Source organism: Hemitrygon akajei, chromosome 5 (assembly GCF_048418815.1).
Source record: "Hemitrygon akajei chromosome 5, sHemAka1.3, whole genome shotgun sequence".
Taxonomy (NCBI): domain Eukaryota; kingdom Metazoa; phylum Chordata; class Chondrichthyes; order Myliobatiformes; family Dasyatidae; genus Hemitrygon; species Hemitrygon akajei.
In genome coordinates this window covers 45092338-45110866 of record NC_133128.1, presented here as the reverse complement: position 1 = coordinate 45110866, position 18529 = coordinate 45092338, and the positions used below count along the sequence as shown (strand labels likewise).

General features: G+C 41.1%; 1 protein-coding gene across 7 annotated transcripts in view; it reads right to left on the bottom strand.

The window, feature by feature from the left end:
* The window catches only part of hao2 (hydroxyacid oxidase 2 (long chain)), a 94068-nt gene that overhangs the window by 12781 nt on the left and 62758 nt on the right, over positions 1 to 18529 (bottom strand). For 3 of the 7 annotated variants that reach the window (XR_012098903.1, XM_073045402.1, XM_073045404.1), the window contains one exon: positions 4406 to 4558. The exons of 2 other annotated variants lie outside the window; for them this stretch is intronic. Coding sequence is in view for 4 of the 5 variants with exons in the window: in XM_073045402.1 (XP_072901503.1) it covers positions 4406 to 4536 (131 nt within the window). In the remaining variant the exon portion in view is untranslated. Of the gene's footprint in view, positions 1 to 4405; positions 4559 to 6487; positions 6572 to 14128; positions 14242 to 18529 lie in introns of those variants that run through there. 2 more of the 7 variants (XM_073045401.1, XM_073045400.1) reach the window with 2 other exon arrangements.

Here is an 18529-nt window from a genome sequence, read left to right as displayed (position 1 = left end):
ATCTAGTCCATGCCAAAAACCATTTAAACTGCCTACTCCCATCGATCTGCACTGGGACCACAGCCCGACCATCCACGTACCTAACCAAACTTCTCCTAAATGCTGAAAGTGAGCTTGCATGCACCACTTATGCCAGCAGCTCGTTCCACACTCTCACCACCCTCTGAGTGAAGAAGTTTCCATTCATGTTCCCCTTAAACTTTTCACCTTTCACCCTTAACCCATGACCTCTGGTTGTAGTCCCATCCAACCTCAGTGGAAAAGCCTGCTTGCATTTACCCTGTCTATACCCCTCATAGTTTTGTATATCTCTATCAAATCTCCTCTCAATCTTCTACATTCTAAGGAATCTAGTGCTAACCCATTAATCTTTCCTTATAACCCAGGGCCTCCAACCCTGGCAACACCCTTGTAAATTTTCTCATTCCACCTTGTTTACATTTTCCCTCGCTGGATGTCTTTTTGTTATTCACACCATTATCTATGAATCTAGACTGTGTGCATGGAAATTCCAGAAAATTAGCAGTTTCCGGCACAATCATTCCATAGTCAAAGTCACTTAGATCAGCCTATGTGCTATCAAAGACATGTATACAGTGCCAGTAAGGGCTGGGCCAGTAACGTCATGAAGGATCCCACCCACCCTTCTTATGGACTTATTCCCATCAGTGCAGAGGCACAAAAGCAGTTATTTTCCCCAAGCAGTAAGGCTGATTAACACCTCCACACTGCCCACAACTATTTCATCATTTCTTGTCAGAATCACCTTAATTACAGACATTCCTCCACCTACAAGCATCAGTTTATGATATACAGTCAATCTATGTATATAAGCTATCTTATGTATTTATATCAATTGTGTTTTTTTAATTACTGTGTTCTTTATCTTACTGTTTTTTTATGCTGCATCAGATCTGGAGATCGATTACTTTGTTTTCCTTTTCACTTCTGTAATGGAAATGGCAAACAATCTTGAATCACTGTTCTTCCCCACTCTACATGTTTGGTCTGAATAAAAACAGCATCTCTTGACCATATCTGCATGCTTTTATGAATTGAGTTGCTGCCACATGATGGGCTGATTAGATATTTGTACTAACATGCGGGTATACCAGTGTACCTAACAAAGTGGCCATTGAGTGTGTGTCATAAGCTAAACTGTCTCAATTGCTCTGAGATAAACTCCTCTAGTTGGGTTCAGAGTATTGCCCAAGAAGAAGAGAAAAAGAAATGTGGCAGAACTAATCTTGTTACTTGGCATACTATAATTTTTTCTATATAAGTAAATTAAATCAAAATCAGGGGTGTCCCTACCTAATATTGCATTATGCCTCCTGTGCAGAGGAAAAAAAACAATTAAACACAATCCATTCTAATAACCGTGTAGAGCTTATGTTTTATTGTACTTAACAAACCAATAGCATTAATGGTAACCCATGGTGAGGAAGGAGATGAGGTTTTGATTCCTGGCCCATTTGGATCCCTCTCTGAGCATGTGACCAGCAGGGTTCCAAGTGGAGACTGCAATTTGTTGCATTATGTTTATGCTGGTCTTTGTACATTTCTTTATGTGTTCTCTTATGTGCGGCGATTTGCCCCACTACATGATGAATTGAGGCTTTGGGCCTACTCAGGGATTCGGGGTCTACGGACTCAATTAGGTTCAGAATGCTGTTGCTTGCATCTATTACTTGCATGATTTGTGTTTTTTCTCTTTGCGCATTGGGTGTTGGTCTTTATTTTTCAGTTGGTTTATTTTGGGTATTTTACTTTGTCTGTAAGTAGACAAATCTCAAGGCTGTATAGTTTATACATACTTTGTTAATAAATATACTTCGAATCTTTGATGGGTGGGGCAGACTCTGGTGGAACATTAGATCAGTGAAATAAACTGATCGGCTTATGTCATTGTAGTGCTGGTCAGTTGAAGTGGAGTAAGAATTACTTAAGAAAAGAAATTATGTTGATGTGGTACATTACAGACCTTCCTGACTTTCTGCCATTACTAATATGATGGTAAGAATGTTTATCATCGAGAGTAAGCCATTATCTGTAGCAGATGCTGTCTGTGATGCACGGTTTTGGAGGAAAGAGAAGTACAGTTGGTCCCCGAGTTACGAACGTCCGACTTACAGACAACTTGTACTTACGAACCGAGGAAGGTGAACACTGTCCGCCATTTTAAGTCAGATCACAATGCCATCCGCCATTTTAAGTCATTGCCGTTGACACTGTGTTGAGTGTTTAACTTTGTATTTTGCTTAAATTTTTCTTAGTAAGGTTCACCCTGACCCTGCCCCCCCCCCACCCCCCCCACCGTTCCAGTCGGCTGGTGGCGCAGTGAGATCAGCACTGGGCTGGAGAACGAGGTTCCCGAGTTCGATTTAGTGACAGACCGCTCCCGTGCCAGGTTGATGTTGAACCAGTGACTCCTGTACCATCCGTGCCGGGTTGATGTCGAGCTCGCAACTCGAGCTTGTAAAAAAAAACACTGTCACCTCCAGTTTAAATTCCCACACAGAATATTGTGGAGGATCAAATACCCAAACCCAGCACAGCCCCCACTTGTCCCATTTAGCCTGTCTCAGTACGGTGGTCCTTAGGACCCAGCGGACCTTGGGGGCCAGCACAGCTCGGGACCCGCCACCCGCAGTGTTTCTGTTCCGTTGACGGGAAGCGATTGTGATTGAAAGTAAAGTGGAAATAATAAAGCAATTGGGAAGAGGTGAAACGCCATTGGTCATTGGAAAAGCGTTAGGCTACAGTCAGTCAACGACTGGAACAATTTTAAAGGATAACAGATAAAGTGAGAATAATGGAGCATGTGAAAGGCCCTGCCCTGATGAAAGCTACAATTATTACTAAGCAACACAGTGGTTTAATTATTGGAATACATACGTTTCTTAAGTGTTTTATTTGCATCAAAAGGTAAAATATATACTATATACTAAGACAAACGTTTGACTAACTGACGCTAAATAATACTGGATGTATTTGTTCCGACTTACGTACAAATCCGACTTAAAGACGGACTCAGGAATGGAACTCATATGTAACCCAGGGACTGCCTGTATTCCAGGACCAAATGACCACAACAGCTCACCTGGCTTTTCATGAATTACCAACATATCATGGTTGAATCGTGGGCTGGGAGAGATTTATACTGCTGCTCTTGGAATGCTTTACATATTACTCAATTCTTTCACAGTTACAGCGTGTAAAGCCCCATATTTTAATAGAGCAAAGACAGGTTTTTGTTAGGAATTGGGCTATTAAGGAAGAACTTGGGAAATATTAGGAGAATATAGGCAGATTAACAGAAGAGTGTTTCAAATGAATGAATGTGCACAATGAGGAAAAGAAGTCATGAATGGAATAATGAAATAAGAGTGAGCAGGCATTGGCAGGATCAATGTCATGTCAGGATGAAAAGATTACTTTCACTTGCAATTTCACTAATAATATTTAACAACAACATGGGGCTGTTTCTGTCTTTTAAATGGTCCACCATGGTATCCTTACATGGATTTAACATTGCTAATACAGTAAAAGTGGCCTTTGGAAAAGGGTAACAAGATTCCGGTGAATATGAAAACAATTATATTTTGTTCGTTGAGTTTCTGTAACATTTTTACACCAAATAAGGAGTAATAACTCCACATATGGTATCAACTTATATTAAAGCCATAGAAATGATAGAATTGTATCATAAAAAAGGTACATAGATCAAAATTAAGTCTTTGCTTAAACAGAAATCTTCAAGATTTTGAGTAGCAAATGTCATGTCTCTGATGGAAGATCAAAAGCCTATTTCTCATGCAATCCTCCTGTTAAAATCAATATGAAAATTATTGGAGAGAATTGCAGCAGAAATGATTTTCAGAGATCCATGGGCTCAATTAAGCCTGTTGCATTTTAAAATGTTGGACCTTGATTAGAATTCTTGGCCACTTTTAAGTTAGTTGAATGTGAATGGAAGGGAAGGTGCTTGTGAAGTAACCTAGGAATTCTTCAGATATTGAGCTGAGACAGTGGCAGTATGAGGAGAAGCCCTCCCTCTCAAATGGATTTTTGCTGTTGTGTGCAATTCCATTGGAAATGGCTTCTGTCTGGATACTAGCATCCACTGGATCCAACAAAACTGACATTGTGGAATCTTCTCCAACACACAATGTTTCCGATCTAAAGAATGCAGTGTTAACTTGAACTACAGCAAGTCCTAAAATTCTACAGTTAATTATTTCTTTGGTGGATGAAAGCTCAGAAATAGTCATTCACTAATTCCATGCTATCACATAACCAAGTGGAAAAGCAGATGTAAATTACTTTTGCTATAATTGTTCAATACTGCCTTATTCCACAATTCAGGCATTTGGCTCTTGTAAGCTTTTGAAAAAATACAAACCTTTTAAAAGCCATCAGATTGTCATCTCTGGTGCAGCACTCGTCTGCTCCAGCAGCATAGAACTCCCAGATGGCTTTGGGTAAATGTTCTTTTGCATACATCTCAAAGTCAGACAGACATACCAAAGGCATCTCTGGGTCACACACAGAGGTCCTGAAACAATAGTGGTTGCAGAAATATTTTAACACAAACCTCAAATTCTACTACTATTACAGAAGACATTAACGATTAATGAGAAAGTATGTCACCTCAACTCACAGGCAGAAAGAGTTACCCATGAAATAAGTTTTTACTTCTTGGTCAAAACCCTTACTCCAAACAAGAGAAAATCTACAGATGTTGGAAACAAAGTAACTCACAAAATGCTAGAGGAACTCAACTGAGACTTTTTGGATCCTGATGAAGGGTCTTGGCCTGAAATACCAACTGTACTTTTTTCCGTAGATGCTGCCTGGCCTGCTGAGTTTCTCCAGCATTTTGTGTGTGTTGCCCTTACTTCAAACAGTGTCATTTTCTGTCCTGTGCAGAGACACTTCAGCACATTTTCAAATGCACAGCGGTAACCAGCGTTATTAAGGCCTATGAAAAGAATGGCAAAAAAGTGCAGCTTTACAATGAACAGCATTTAGGAACTGTCCACAAGTTGGCAAGAATGTTAGATGAAGTTTAAAAAGAAAAACAATGTAATGAGTAAATATTACCTGCAGAATTTTTTTTTACTAATGCCAGAAATCTGAAATAAAGCTTTTGTTTCTGTTTCTTTCTTGGCAGATAATGTCTACTGGGTATTTCCACCATTTTGAATGGCAGCTGGAAAATAAGTGTAGATCTTTCCCGAAGGACCTCATTCCACAAGATTAATTAACCTTTTCTTATTATGCAGTAACAACCTTAAGATCACCTGTTGCCTAGTTGGCACCTCAGTGTACTGAACTAAAACAAGCCTCACAAATACTCTCCAAAATTAATCCTCCACAAAATCACTGTTAATTTGGTTTCACTCATGTACATATAGATTAAGGTCATTTATGAATATGAAAGAAGTCTTGTGATATGCATTTCTGCTTTCCTATATCACCATTACTGTCTGGTGGGGAGAGGGGCTGGAGATAACTCCCACCTTACTTTCTATCCATTGGTGCTTCTTGCACAATCTGGACTTAATTTTCTTAATCGATATTGCCTGTTTTTCTTCTTTTGCTATTAACAACAGTTACTCTGCAGCCACTATAACGGCGATTATATTTGTTTACATTTATTTGCGCTGTGTATTCATCTAATTTATTTAAAAATACTTAACACTTTTATGTTTATATTTGTCTTGGTAGCATTTTCAGACACCCTCGCCTATTTGTCTTGTTACTTTTTCTCTTATCCCTATCTGTGGTCACTTTTGTTGGTATGCTCTTCCTGACACAGTTTGGTGCTGCCTAACTCCATCGCTTGCTTCCTTACCTTCTAACTCAACCACAGCCCTCTATGTTCATTAGTTACTCGGCTCACTAGAACGTTAGTGCTAACTTGAGAGGGACTCAGCATTGCATGAGAAAGGTAGGTCGTTAACATCTCATACATTTTCTAAACGTTCCAATTCTATTTTTATCTATGTTAAGCTGAGCAGGATTTTAACGATCAGAATTCCGTAGATGACATTGAAATCCTCCTACAGTAACAACATCCAGGAGAAAACTATGCAACTCCAGATTCCAGGACTGTTCATTACTTTTATGTTACATATTAAACTGCAAGTAATAAAGCATTTATTGTGCTCTTACAACTAGATTCATAGCTTACTACTGATACAGAAGTATCCATGCTTAATTCAATAAAAAACTATTACTTGGATTGCACTACCTGTATGTATAATTTATATTTTCATTTATATCTATTATTATTATTGTTATGAGCAGAGAGACAACATCTGCCGGAAGTAAATTCCTTGTATGTGCATAGGTACTTGGTGATTAAAGTCTGATTCTGATTCTGAGTCTGATTCTGATATTTGCTGAAAATTAAATTTGTCTCACACCAGCACCTTAGCCCAGATCAGGTTCAAAGGTAGCAAACTCCATCTCTGCTCACCTGTTAGATCTCCGTTGCAGGACTTAACAGGGTAGTCATCACAGGTTCACTGAGCATGAATCTGCTTGTCATCTGAAACTCTTCCTGTAAATCAGGAAATGGAAACAGGAGTCCCTGAGGTCCTAAAGCCTGTCTAGTAACAGAAACCGCGCCCTCTGTAACTTCACTGTAGTGGCTTTAGAACAACAAAGAGTAAAACTGAAGAAATAAACACTCCTGAATACAACTAGACACTGAACATTTTCTCAATTAATGATTTCCAACTAAAATTAACTGTAATAAAATGAAGTGTTGAGATCTGTGTTGCTTCCCTCTGATACTGCCTGGAATGTGAGGAACATGCTGAGTCCTGCCATGGTGTGTTGTCTATCTGGCTGACTTAATGCTATTGAGTTTGTGTTTCAGAGAGCAGGTTAAAAGACAAGGATAACAGGTTTAGGGAACCTTGGTTTTCAACAGCTATTGAGGCCCTGTTAAGGAAAAGGAGATGCACAGCAGGTATAGGCAGACAGGAACAAATGAGGTACTTGAGTATAAGAAATGCAAGGGAATACTTACAAAGGAAATCAAGAGGGCTAAAAGAAGGCACAAGGTTGCTCTCGCAGACAAGGTGAAGGAAAATCCTAAGGGCTTCTACAGATAAATGAAGAACAAAGAATAGCAAGGGACAAAAATCGGTCCTCTGGAAGATCAGAGTGGTAATCTATAAATGGAATCAAAAGAGATTGGGAGACCTTAACTGGATATTTTGCATCTGCATTTACTCGAGGGTTGGTCACAGAGTCTATAGACGTGAGGTAAAACAACAGCAGGGTTATGGACCCTATACAGATTACAGAGGAGGAGGTATTTGCTGTCTTGAGGAAAATTAAGGAAATAAATCCCCAGGGCCTTATGAGGTGTTCCCTTGGACCCTGTGGAAGGCTAGTGCATAAATTGCAGAGGCTCTAGCAGAGATATTTAAAACATTCTTAGCCACAGATGAGGTGCCTGAGGTTTGGAAGATAGGAAATGTTGTTCTGTTGTTTAAGAAAGGCCCTAAGAACATCAGGAAATTATAGGCCAGTGTCTGACATCAGTTGTGGGGAAGTTATTGGAAGGTATTCTAAGGGACTAGATATATATGTATTTGGACAGAAAGGGACTGATTAGGGATGGTCAGCTTGACTTTGTGTGTGGTGTATGCTGTGCCTAGCCAATCCTACAGAGTTTTTCGAGGAAGTTACCGGGAAAGTTATTGAAGACAAGGCAGTGAATACTGTCTACCTGGACTTTAGCAAGGTCCCACATGGGAGGCTGGTCAAGAAGGTTCAGTCACTTGGCATTCAAGATGAGGTGGTAAATTGGATTAGACATTGGCTTGGCAGAAGAAGCCAGGGAATGGTCGTAGATGGTCACCCCTCTAACTGGAGGCTGTGACAGGTGGTGTGCCGCAGGGATCGGTGATGGGTCCATTGTTGTTTCTCATCTATATCAATGATCTGGATGATAACATGGTAAACTGGATTGGGAAGTTTATGGATGACACCAAAATTAAAGGTGTAGTGGATAACGAGGAAGACTATCAAAACTTGTAGTGGCATCTGAAACAGCTGGAAAATAGGGCTGGAAAAGGGCAGATGGAATTTAATACAGACAAGTGTGAGATGTTGCGCTTTGGGAGGACAAACCAGGGCACATCTTACGCGGTGAGCAGTAGGACACTGAGGAGTGTGGTAGAGTAGAGGGATCTGGGAATACAGATCCGTAATTCCTTGAAAGTGGCATCTCAGTTAGGTAGGGTCACAAAGAAAGTTTTCTTTGTGAACAGGACAGGATGTTTTCTGGCAAAGGTGTTCTTGGTAAGTGGGAGGCCTTCAAAAATGAAATTTTGAGAGTACAAAGCTTGTATGTGCCTGTCAGAAAAAAAAAATAAAGATAACAAGTATAGGGAACCTTGGATTTTAAGAGATATATTAAGAGAATAATGGTGCAAAGTTCCCTGAAGATGGAATCTCATGTGGATAGGGTGGTGAAGAAACCTTTGGTATGCTGGCCTTTATAAATCAGAGCATTGAGTACAGGAGTTGGGATGTAATGTTAAAATTGTACAAGGCATTGGTAAGGCCGAATTTGGAGTATTGTGTACAGGTCTGGTCACCGAATTATAGGAAAGATATCAACAAAATGGAGAGAGTACAGAGAAGATTTACTAGAATGTTACCTGGGTTTCAGCACCTAAGCTACAGGGAAAGGTTTAACAAGTTAGATCTTTATTCTTTGGAGCATAGAAGGTTGAGGGGGGACGATAGAGGTATTTAAAATTATGAGGGGGATAGATAGAGTTAACATGGATAGGCTTTTTCCATTGAGAGTAGGGGAGATTCAAACAAGAGGACATGAGTTGAGAGTTAGGGGGCAAAAGTTTAAGGGTAACATGAGGGGGAATTTCTTTACTCAGAGAGTGGTAGCTGTGTGGAACGAGCTTCCAGTAGAAATGGTAGAGGCAGGTTCGGTATTGTCATTTAAAGTAAAATTGGATAGGTATATGGACAGGAAAGGAATGGAGTGTTATGGGCTGAGTGCAGGTCGGTGGGTCTAGGTGAGAGTAAGCGTTCGGCACGGACTAGAAGGGCCGAGATGGCCTGTTTCTGTGCTGTAATTGTTATATGGTTATATATTGAGGTCCTGGTAAGAGAAAAAAGGAGATGCACAGCTAGTATAGTTGGGTGGGATCAAAGGAGCTGACTATGGAGTACAAGAATTGCAAGCGAACATGTAAAGAAAGAAGTCAGAAAGGCTAAAAGAAGGCATGAAGTTCCTCTAACAGATATGTTAAGAGCGAAATGATTGCAAGAGACAAAATTGGTCCTCTGGAAGACCAGAATGGAAATTCATGTATGGAGTCAAAACAGATTGGAGATACCTTAAATGAATTCTTCATATCTGTATTTACTCAGGATATGGATACAGTCTATAGCAGTGAGGCAGATGGGCATCAACTTCATGGACCTTGTACTGACTACAGAGGAGGAGGTGTTTGCTACCCTGTGGCAAATCAGGGCCTGACAAGGTATTCCTTCAGACTCCAGGGTGGGCAATTGCAAAAATGACTGGGCCCTAACAGAAATATTTAAATCATCCTTAGTGACAGGGGAGGTACCAGAGGATTGGAGGATAGCCAATGTTGTTCCACTGTTTAAAAAGGGCGCTAAACTTTAACCAGGAATTCATTAGCCAGTGAGACTGCCATCTGTTGTGGGAAAGTTGTTGGAAAGTACTCTAAGGGACTGGATATACTGTATAAGTATATACAGTACTGATGGACTGATTAAGGGTAGTCTGCATGGGCTTGTGCATGGTAGGTCACGTATAACCAATCTTACAGAGTCTTTGAGGAAGTTACCAGGAAAGTGGATGAAGGCAAGGTAATGGATGTTACTTACATCATCTTTAGCAAGGCATTTGACAGGGTCCCACATGGGAGGCTGGTCAATAACGTTCAGTTGCTCGGCATTGGAGATGGGGTAGTAAATTGGATTGGACATTGGTTCTGTGGGAGAAGCTAGAGAGTGGTAGTAGAGGGTTGCCTCTCATACTAGTGATGTGCCACATGGATCAGTGCTGGGTTCCTTTGTAGTTTGTCACCTATATCAATAATCTGGATGATAATCTGGTTAATTGGATCAGCAAGTTTGTGGATAAAATCAAGATTGGAGATGTAGTGGACAGTCTGGAAGGATATCATGGCTTGCAGAGGGATCTGCATCAGCTGGAAAAATGGGCTGAAAAATGGCAGATGGAATTTAATGCAGACAAGAGCGAGATGTTGCATTTTGACAAGACCAACCAGGGTAAATGGGAGGAGACTGAGGAGTGTGGTAGAATAAAGGGATCTGGGAATACAGGTCCATAATTTGTTGAAAGTGGAATCATAGGTAGATAGGGTTGTGAAGACAGCCTTCTTCATATTGGCCATAAATCAGTACTGAATACAGAAGATAGGATGTTATATTGAAATTGTATAATATGTCGATGAGGACTAATTTGGAGTATTGTATGCTGTTTTGGTCAACTACATACAGGAAAGATGTAAACCAAGGTTGAAAGAGTATAGAGAAAGTTTACAAGGATGTTGCTGGGTCAGGAGGACCTAAATCTGAATAGTTTAGGACTGTTTTCTTTAGAATGTAGAAGATGGAGAGGAGATTTCATTAAGGCATAGAAAATTATGAGGGATATAGATAGGATAAATACAAGCAGACTTTCCCCACTGAGTCTGGGTGGGGCTACGACCAGAGGTTATGGGTTTAAGTGTGGAAGGTGAGAAGTTTAAGGGGAACCTGAGGGGAAATTTCTTTACTCAGAGGGTGGTGAGAGTGTGAAATAAGCTGGCAGCTTAAGTGGTGCATGCGAGCTTGATTTCAATATTTAAAAGAAGTTTGGATAGGTACGTGGATGGTAGGGGTGTGGAGTTCTATGGTCCTGGTGCAGGTCAATGGGACTGGGCAGTTTAAATGGTTTTGGCATGGACTGGATGGGCTAAAGGGCCTGTTTCTGTTCTGTACTTCTCCATGACTCTGTGATGTAACCATTTTACAGAACCACCAATGTTCTACCTGTTTCCTCCCAAAGGCTATACAGCAATTCATTTCTGTTTGGTATAGTGCCCTACTACTCCATTGTTCATTCTTACCATATTAATTGTATTGGTTTGCTCCAAATATTTTTGGAGAGAGTATATAGTCAGACATGAAGGATGGTAGTACAGCTTGGGCATCCCTTATCCCAAATTCTTGGGGCCAGAAGTGTTCCGGACTTTGAATTTTGTAATTTTTACATCTATGTAATGAGATACCATGGGAATAGAATCCAGGTCTAAACTCAAAATCCATTTATGTTACATATACAGCTGGTGTGAAGCTCACAGATTGGTGTACAGTCTGACATATTGGAACTGAGACCCCCCCCACTTACTGTCGGAGTTGAATGACCGCCCCCGACTGCACCTATTAACCAGTTCCAATGCTGCGACTGGCTTCATATCTGCCATCGATTTCAAACAGCTGCCCGCTGTTTGAAATATATTTGTAAATATAATGGGCAGCGGGATGGTTTGATATCATATTTTTAATTATTTTGTGAATGAAACAATTATTTTCACTCTCCAGTTTGTCGGGATCTTTGCTTGTTTCATGATCAGCGTATCATCATGTTCAGTCTGACCCTGTCAGATCCATTCTTTCAATACATATCACATGGATCCTTGAAGTAGTTGGGCTACAGCAGGTACCTGAGAGAGTGGCCACTGAGTGTAGGCACGTGGGTAATAGCAGATGGAACCAGATGAGGATGGGTGATGAATCCAGGTAATTGGGGAAGGGAAGGAAATGGAAGAACAGAAGAACAAAGGGAGAGGGAAACTGGATGGAGTGGTGGGAATGTGAAAGCAGTACATTTTCCCTCAGCTCCCCCAAATTCTACAATGCAATACACGAGGGGCATTTCACAGAGGACAGTTACCAACCTGCATGGATTTGGGACGTGGGACAAAAATGCAGCATGTTGGGGAAAAGCAAATCGCCACAGAGAGAACGTGCAGTCTCCAGAGGTGAGGGTTGAGAGTGGGTTGCTGGAGTTGTGACACAGCAGCTCCACTAACTGAACTACCGTTCACCTCAAATGTAAAAGGTTCATTCAGTGGTGGACATCGCTTGATGTACAAACCTCCATGTATTTCCAATTTCTGAATGGCCCAGGCACCCACGAATACTACCTCATTATTACTCTTTTGCACTTACTTATTTACTTCTGTAACATGGTAATTATGTCTTGGACTGTGCTGTTGCTGCCAAGCAAAAAATTTCACAACATACTGTCCATCAGTGATAAAAAACCTGATTCTGAACCACAGTCCACTGTGCCTCTGTACTTGCCAGTGAATATCTATGTAATTAGCCTTTACTTGGCCATCTGGCTGCACTGAAAGGCAGAACATTAAGATACTGTAAATGGTTCTTTAAGGCTGTAATAGCCAGGGAGGGGGTGTTGGGGGTAGTGGGAATAAGCTCCCATTACCTACTAAATTCTCGCAATGGCATGCGTCTCAAGTGGCCTCTGACAGCCAAGTCCAGCTCCTGGCCTTCACGTGTGGCTGAGCTGCTAAGCCCAGCGTAACCGTTTCTACTGACAGGAGAAAGGGCAAAGATGGGCTACCAGGGATTTAAAACCAGTCACTCTGGGCAGATGCGGCTCATCAGCCATGGTTGGTAACTTATCTTGGAGAAGTAAAACTCCGATTTCAAACCTCCACTACCTTGTGGTTATACCCACTCATGGGGAATGAGTAAACCCGGCAGAGAAGTCTGGAGCTGGAGTCCTATGTTGAGTTCAACACCTGTGATAACAGTGGTTCCAGACTGTTTCAGTCTCTGCCATTCTTTTGGACTCATCAGCTGTCTGGAAAGGGGGAACTCGCTGTATGGGCAATAGCTTGCTCTTCATATCGTACTGCCCTGTCTTGCGTACTGGCTTGTGTATGGACTTCGACAGCTAGGACACAACGTCCATGGTCGGCCCCGACAAATGCAGGGCCAAGTAGTAAGATAAATGTAAGAAGAGGCCACTGTTCCCTCTAACTGTTCCAGTGCGCAGCCACGCAGTAACCGAAATGCTCCTGCACATATGGTCTTTGTTGCCGTGTAGCTGGAATTGCACACAACTCAAAATAGTTTATGAACTTTCAGAATCAGAATCGGAATCAGGTTTATTAACACCGGCATGTGACATGAAATTTGTTACCTTAGTAGCAGGAATTCAATGCAATACATAAGAATGAAGAAAATAATAATAATAATAAGTAAATCAATTTACAGTATTATGTATATTGAATAGATTAATATCATGCAAAAACTGAAATAATGTATATTAATAAAGTGGAGTAGAGTTCAAAGCTTCAATGTCTATTTAGGAATCGAATGGTAGAGGGGAAGAAGCTGTTCCTGAATCGCTGAGTGTGTGTCTTTAGGCTTCTGTATCTCCTACCTGATGGTAACAGTGAGAAAAGAGCATGCCCTGGGTGCTGGGGATCCTTAATAATGACCACTGCCTCTCTGAGACACCACTCCTTGAAGATGTCCTGGGTACTTTGTGGACTAGTTCTCTAGGATGGAGCTGATTAAATTCACAACCCTCTGCAGCTTCTTTCAGTCCTTTGTTTCCCTATATCTCATTTTACCCTTTAATAAATAAATAAAATCGGAAGTATGAAATTTTTCAATTTTCATTCTAAATATTCATAGTATGCATAGTACAGAAGAACATTTAAAGACTGCACAGTTTTCAAGCCAGATAAAAATTTCCTATTCAGAGCAATTGATGGGCCGGGCAGCTGTAAAAAAAATTCTTGGAAACGTTGGTCCAGGCATATACAATTCTGTGACCTTTACTTGCCACTCTTGAAAGTCATAGCTTATTTATATTGCAACTCCATTGCTCTGGCTCCCTTGAACCCTTAGCTGACAAACATCTATTAATACCAATATTTGAAGAGGTACATTTCTGTTTCAACTGCTGTATTCCAAAGAATGCACCTGATTTCACCCTTAAATAGCTTTCCTTTAATAAAACCACATTGTTCTAAAGCAATATTTTCTGACTTACCCAACCAGTTTTCAAGCCAGATAAAAATTTCCTGTTCAGAACAATTGATGGTCCGGGCAGCTATAAAAAAAAATTCTTGGAAACGTTGGCTCAACATTGGACTTTCAATAGACTGACTCTCAACCTTCTAAATTCAATGCCATACAAAACTAAGCTTATGCAATGCTGACTTCAAAAGTTACTGGTTAATTATAAGACAAAAATGACCTTTACTCAGGACCGCTGAAACATGGAATTCTCAACTACAAGGCATATTGGGTGCATTATACTCAAAATCAAAATTAAATAAAAACTGGAAAATGCTGGAAATCTGAAATAAAAGAGAAGCAGTTTACATTTCAGCTCAAATCCTGCATTGGAACTAATAAACAAATCAGATGAAAGGTTTTCTCCTTCCACTAATGCTGTCTGATCTGCTGAGTGTTTCCAGCAATTCCAGTTTTATTTCACTCTTGTGAAAGGGAATGCATATTTGCTAGAACTGGGAGGGAATGATTAAGATAAATGATACAAATGTTAGATAAGGAGAGAAATCCAGCTGAAAACTGCACAAACTTCATTTGAGATGCCACTGCATGTATAGTTAGCCATGCATTCTGCAAACACATTTCTCATTTCCATCTCCACACTTTTCTCTAGAAAGAATATGAAATAGTGCAGAGGTAGAACAAGAGATGTGTTTGTGGAATACACCAGCAAATACACATACAGTGGCATCTGAACGACGAAATGGCACAGCTACTCAAAGTGTACTTGGGTTGGTAGAATTGTGCTTGTGACAATAGTCAAATTCAAATTACAATAGCCCGAGAAATCAACGTCAGAAATCCAAGTGACACACACACACACACAGAATGCTGGAGGAACTCAGCAGGCCAGGCAGCATCTATGGAAAATAGTACAGTTGACATTTCGGGCTGAGACCCTTCGGCAGAACTGGAGAAAAACAGGTGAGTAGATTTAAAAGGTGGGGGGAGGGGAGGAAGAAACACAAGGTGAAAGGTGAAACTGAGAAGGGAAGGGATGAAGTAAAGAGCTGGGAGGTTGATTGGTGAAACAGGGCTGGAGAACGGGGTATCTAATTGGAGAGGACAGAAAACCATGGAAGAAAGAAAAGGGGGGAGAAGCACCAGAGGGATGCAATGGGCAGGCAAGGAGATGAGGTGAGAGTGGGAAAAGGGGATAGGGAATGGTGAAGGGGGTTGGAAGCATTACCAGAAGTTTGAGAAATCAACGTTCATGCCATCAGTTTGGAGGCTACCCAGAACTACTTTCTGACTGAGAGAACAAAGTGAAAGAAATTGAGAGAATATGTGTGATAAGAAAAGTTCCTGGTGTATACACACACACCAATTTATGAGAATGGCTGAACATATTTGAAACACATTTAGTAAAGCAAAGAATTCTACAATTTATAAATAGAGGATTGATGTACAAAAACAGAAAGTTTTTGTTTTTGTTGGGAAAAATTTTTGTTGAACCTTTATAAAACATTGATTCAATCCCAACTAAAGGCACTATAAACAAGGCAACATGTGAGCAGCTACGATGGAAACCGTTAAATATTCCCGTTTCAGTCTGCTACAGCTGAGAAACACAACTACATTCAAGATCTGTACAGTTAGTAATATGGTTTTAATGAGATTAAAAATTTGTTACTTAAAGTCAACAGAACTCGAACGGACCCTGGTTCCGGCAGTTCCCATTTAAGCCAGCCGAAGAGGGGGTGCCGACCTGGCTTAAAGGTTCATCTGAGACTCCCAATACCAACAATCTTGCTGGCAAACGTAGTCTCTGGTAAACAAAACTGAAAATCTTAAAGCTAGATTACTTCCTACAAAGCGAAACCCAATAGCATGTATGGCAGTGATGCTTCACTCAATGCCTTCTATGCCCACTTTGAAAGGGAGAACACAACTACAGCTGTAAAGATCCCTGCTGCACCTAATGACCCCATGATCTCCGTCTCAGAGGCCGATATAAAGCTGTCTTTAAAGAGAGTGAACCCTCGCAAGGTGGAAGGCCCCGATGGAGTACCTACCTGGTAAGGCTCTGAAAACCTCTCACTGCTATGAGCAAACGTTCCCACTTCCTTCAAAAAGGCAACAATTATACCAGTGCCCAAGAAGAATAATGTGGGCTGCCCTAATGACTATCACTCACATCGAAACTGATGAAATGCTTTGAGAGGTTGGTCATGTCTAGACTGAACTCTTGCCTCAGCAAGGACCTGGACCCATTGCAATTTGCCCATCACCACATTAGGTCAACGGCAGATGCAATCTCAATGGCTCCCCGCACGGCTTTAGACCATCTAGACAACACAAACACCTACGTCAGGATGCTGTTCATCGACTATAGCTCAGCATTTAATACCATCATTCCCACAATCCTGATTGAGAAGTTGCAGAACCTGGGCCTCTGTACCTCCCTCTGCAATTGGGTCCTCAACTTTCTACCGGAAGACCACAGTCTGTGCGGTTTGGTGATAACATATCCTCCTCGCTGACAGTCAACACTGGCACACCTCAGGGGTGTGTGCTTAGCCCACTGCTCTGCTCTCTGTATACACGTGACTGTGTGTCTAGGCGTAGCTCAAATACCATTTATAAATTTGCCGATGATACAACCATTGATGGTAGAATCACAGATGGTGATGAGAAGGCATACAGGAGTGAGATATGCCAACTAGTGGAGTGGTGCCACAGCAACAACCTGGCACTCAATGTCAGTAAAACAAAAGAGCTGATTGTGGACTTCAGGGAGGGTAAGATGAAGGAACATATACAAATCCTCATAGAGGGATCAGAAGTGGAGAGAGTGAGTGGTTTCAAGTTCCTAGGTGTCAAGATCTCTGAGAATCTAACCTGGTCTCAACATATTGATGTAGTTATAAAGAAGGCAAGACAGTGACTATACTTCATTAGGAGTTTGAAAAAATTTGGCATGTCAACAAATACACTCAAAAACTTCTATAGATGTACCGTGGAGAGCATTCTGATGGGCTGCATCACTGTCTGGTACGGAGGGGCTACTGCACAGGACCAAACGAAGCTGCAGAAGGTTGTAAAGCTAGTCAGCTCCATCTTGAGTACTAGCCTACAAAGTACCCAGGACATCTTCAAGGAGCGGTGTCTCAGAAAGGCAGCGTCCATTATTAATGACCTCCAGCACCCAGGGCATGCCCTTTTCTCACTGTTACCATCAGGCAGGAGGTACAGAAGCCTGAGGGCACACACTCAGCGATTCAGGAACAGCTTCTTCCCCTCTGCCATCCAATTCCTAAATGGACATTGAAGCTTTGGACACTACCTCACTTTTAAAAAATATACATTATTTCTGTTTTTGCACATTTTTAAAATCTGTTCAATATACTTACACCGTAATTGATTTACTTATTTATAATTTTAAATTTTTTTATTATTATTTATTATTTTTTTCTCTCTGCTAGATTATGTATTGCATTGAACTGCTGCTGCTAAGTTAACAAATTTCATGTCACATGCTGGTGATAATAAACCTGATTCTAATTCTGATTGCTGTACCAGAGGGATATTAAGACCTGTTGCTTTTTTTGTTCCATTAAATCTTGGTTAACCTCTTCCATTCCAGGTGCAGTGATTCAGATTGATGGGTTCATAATACACCATCAAAATAGCACAGCTGAATTTTTCAAAGCTGGAAGTGTGCTTCATGATAAACTCCTTGTGGTGTACAAACGTGGTGGTTCTGTCCCAGTCTTGTTCACTTGACCTGGAGCACCTCGCGATCAAGTGTCATCTATTTTATCTGCTGCAGGAGATTTCAGTCATCATCTTGGTTGTGGTGTACATCCCACCTCAGGCCAGTGTCAAACAGGCTCTAGACAAACAGCAATGTAATCAACAAGCATGAAACAGCCCAATTACGGCCTAATTCTGCTCCTATGTCTTATGGTCTTAAGATATGGACAAGGGAGGCGCGGGAGCGCCTACAGGACTGCTTTGAATCGAAGGACTGGACTGTATTCAGGAATTCATCCTTGAGTCTGAATGAGTACCAGAGCTGTCACTGTCTTCATTAAAACCAGTGTGGATGAGAGTGTGTGTATGAGAACATATTGTACATACCCAAACCAAAAGTTGTGGATGAACCAGGAGGTTTGTAGTCTGCTGAGGGCTAGGTCTGTGATGTTCAAGTCAGGAGACCCAGGTCTGTACAAGAAAGCTAGGTATGATTTGTGGAGGACTATTTCAAGAGCTAAAGAATAATTCTGAATGAAGTTGAAGGCGAAACTGGATGCATGTTAAGTCTGGCAGGGTTTGCAGGCCATTACTTCCAACAAAGTGCAACCTAACACCACAGGTGGCTGAGATGCTCAACACCTTTTATGCTCGCTTTGAAAGGGAGAATAAAACCACA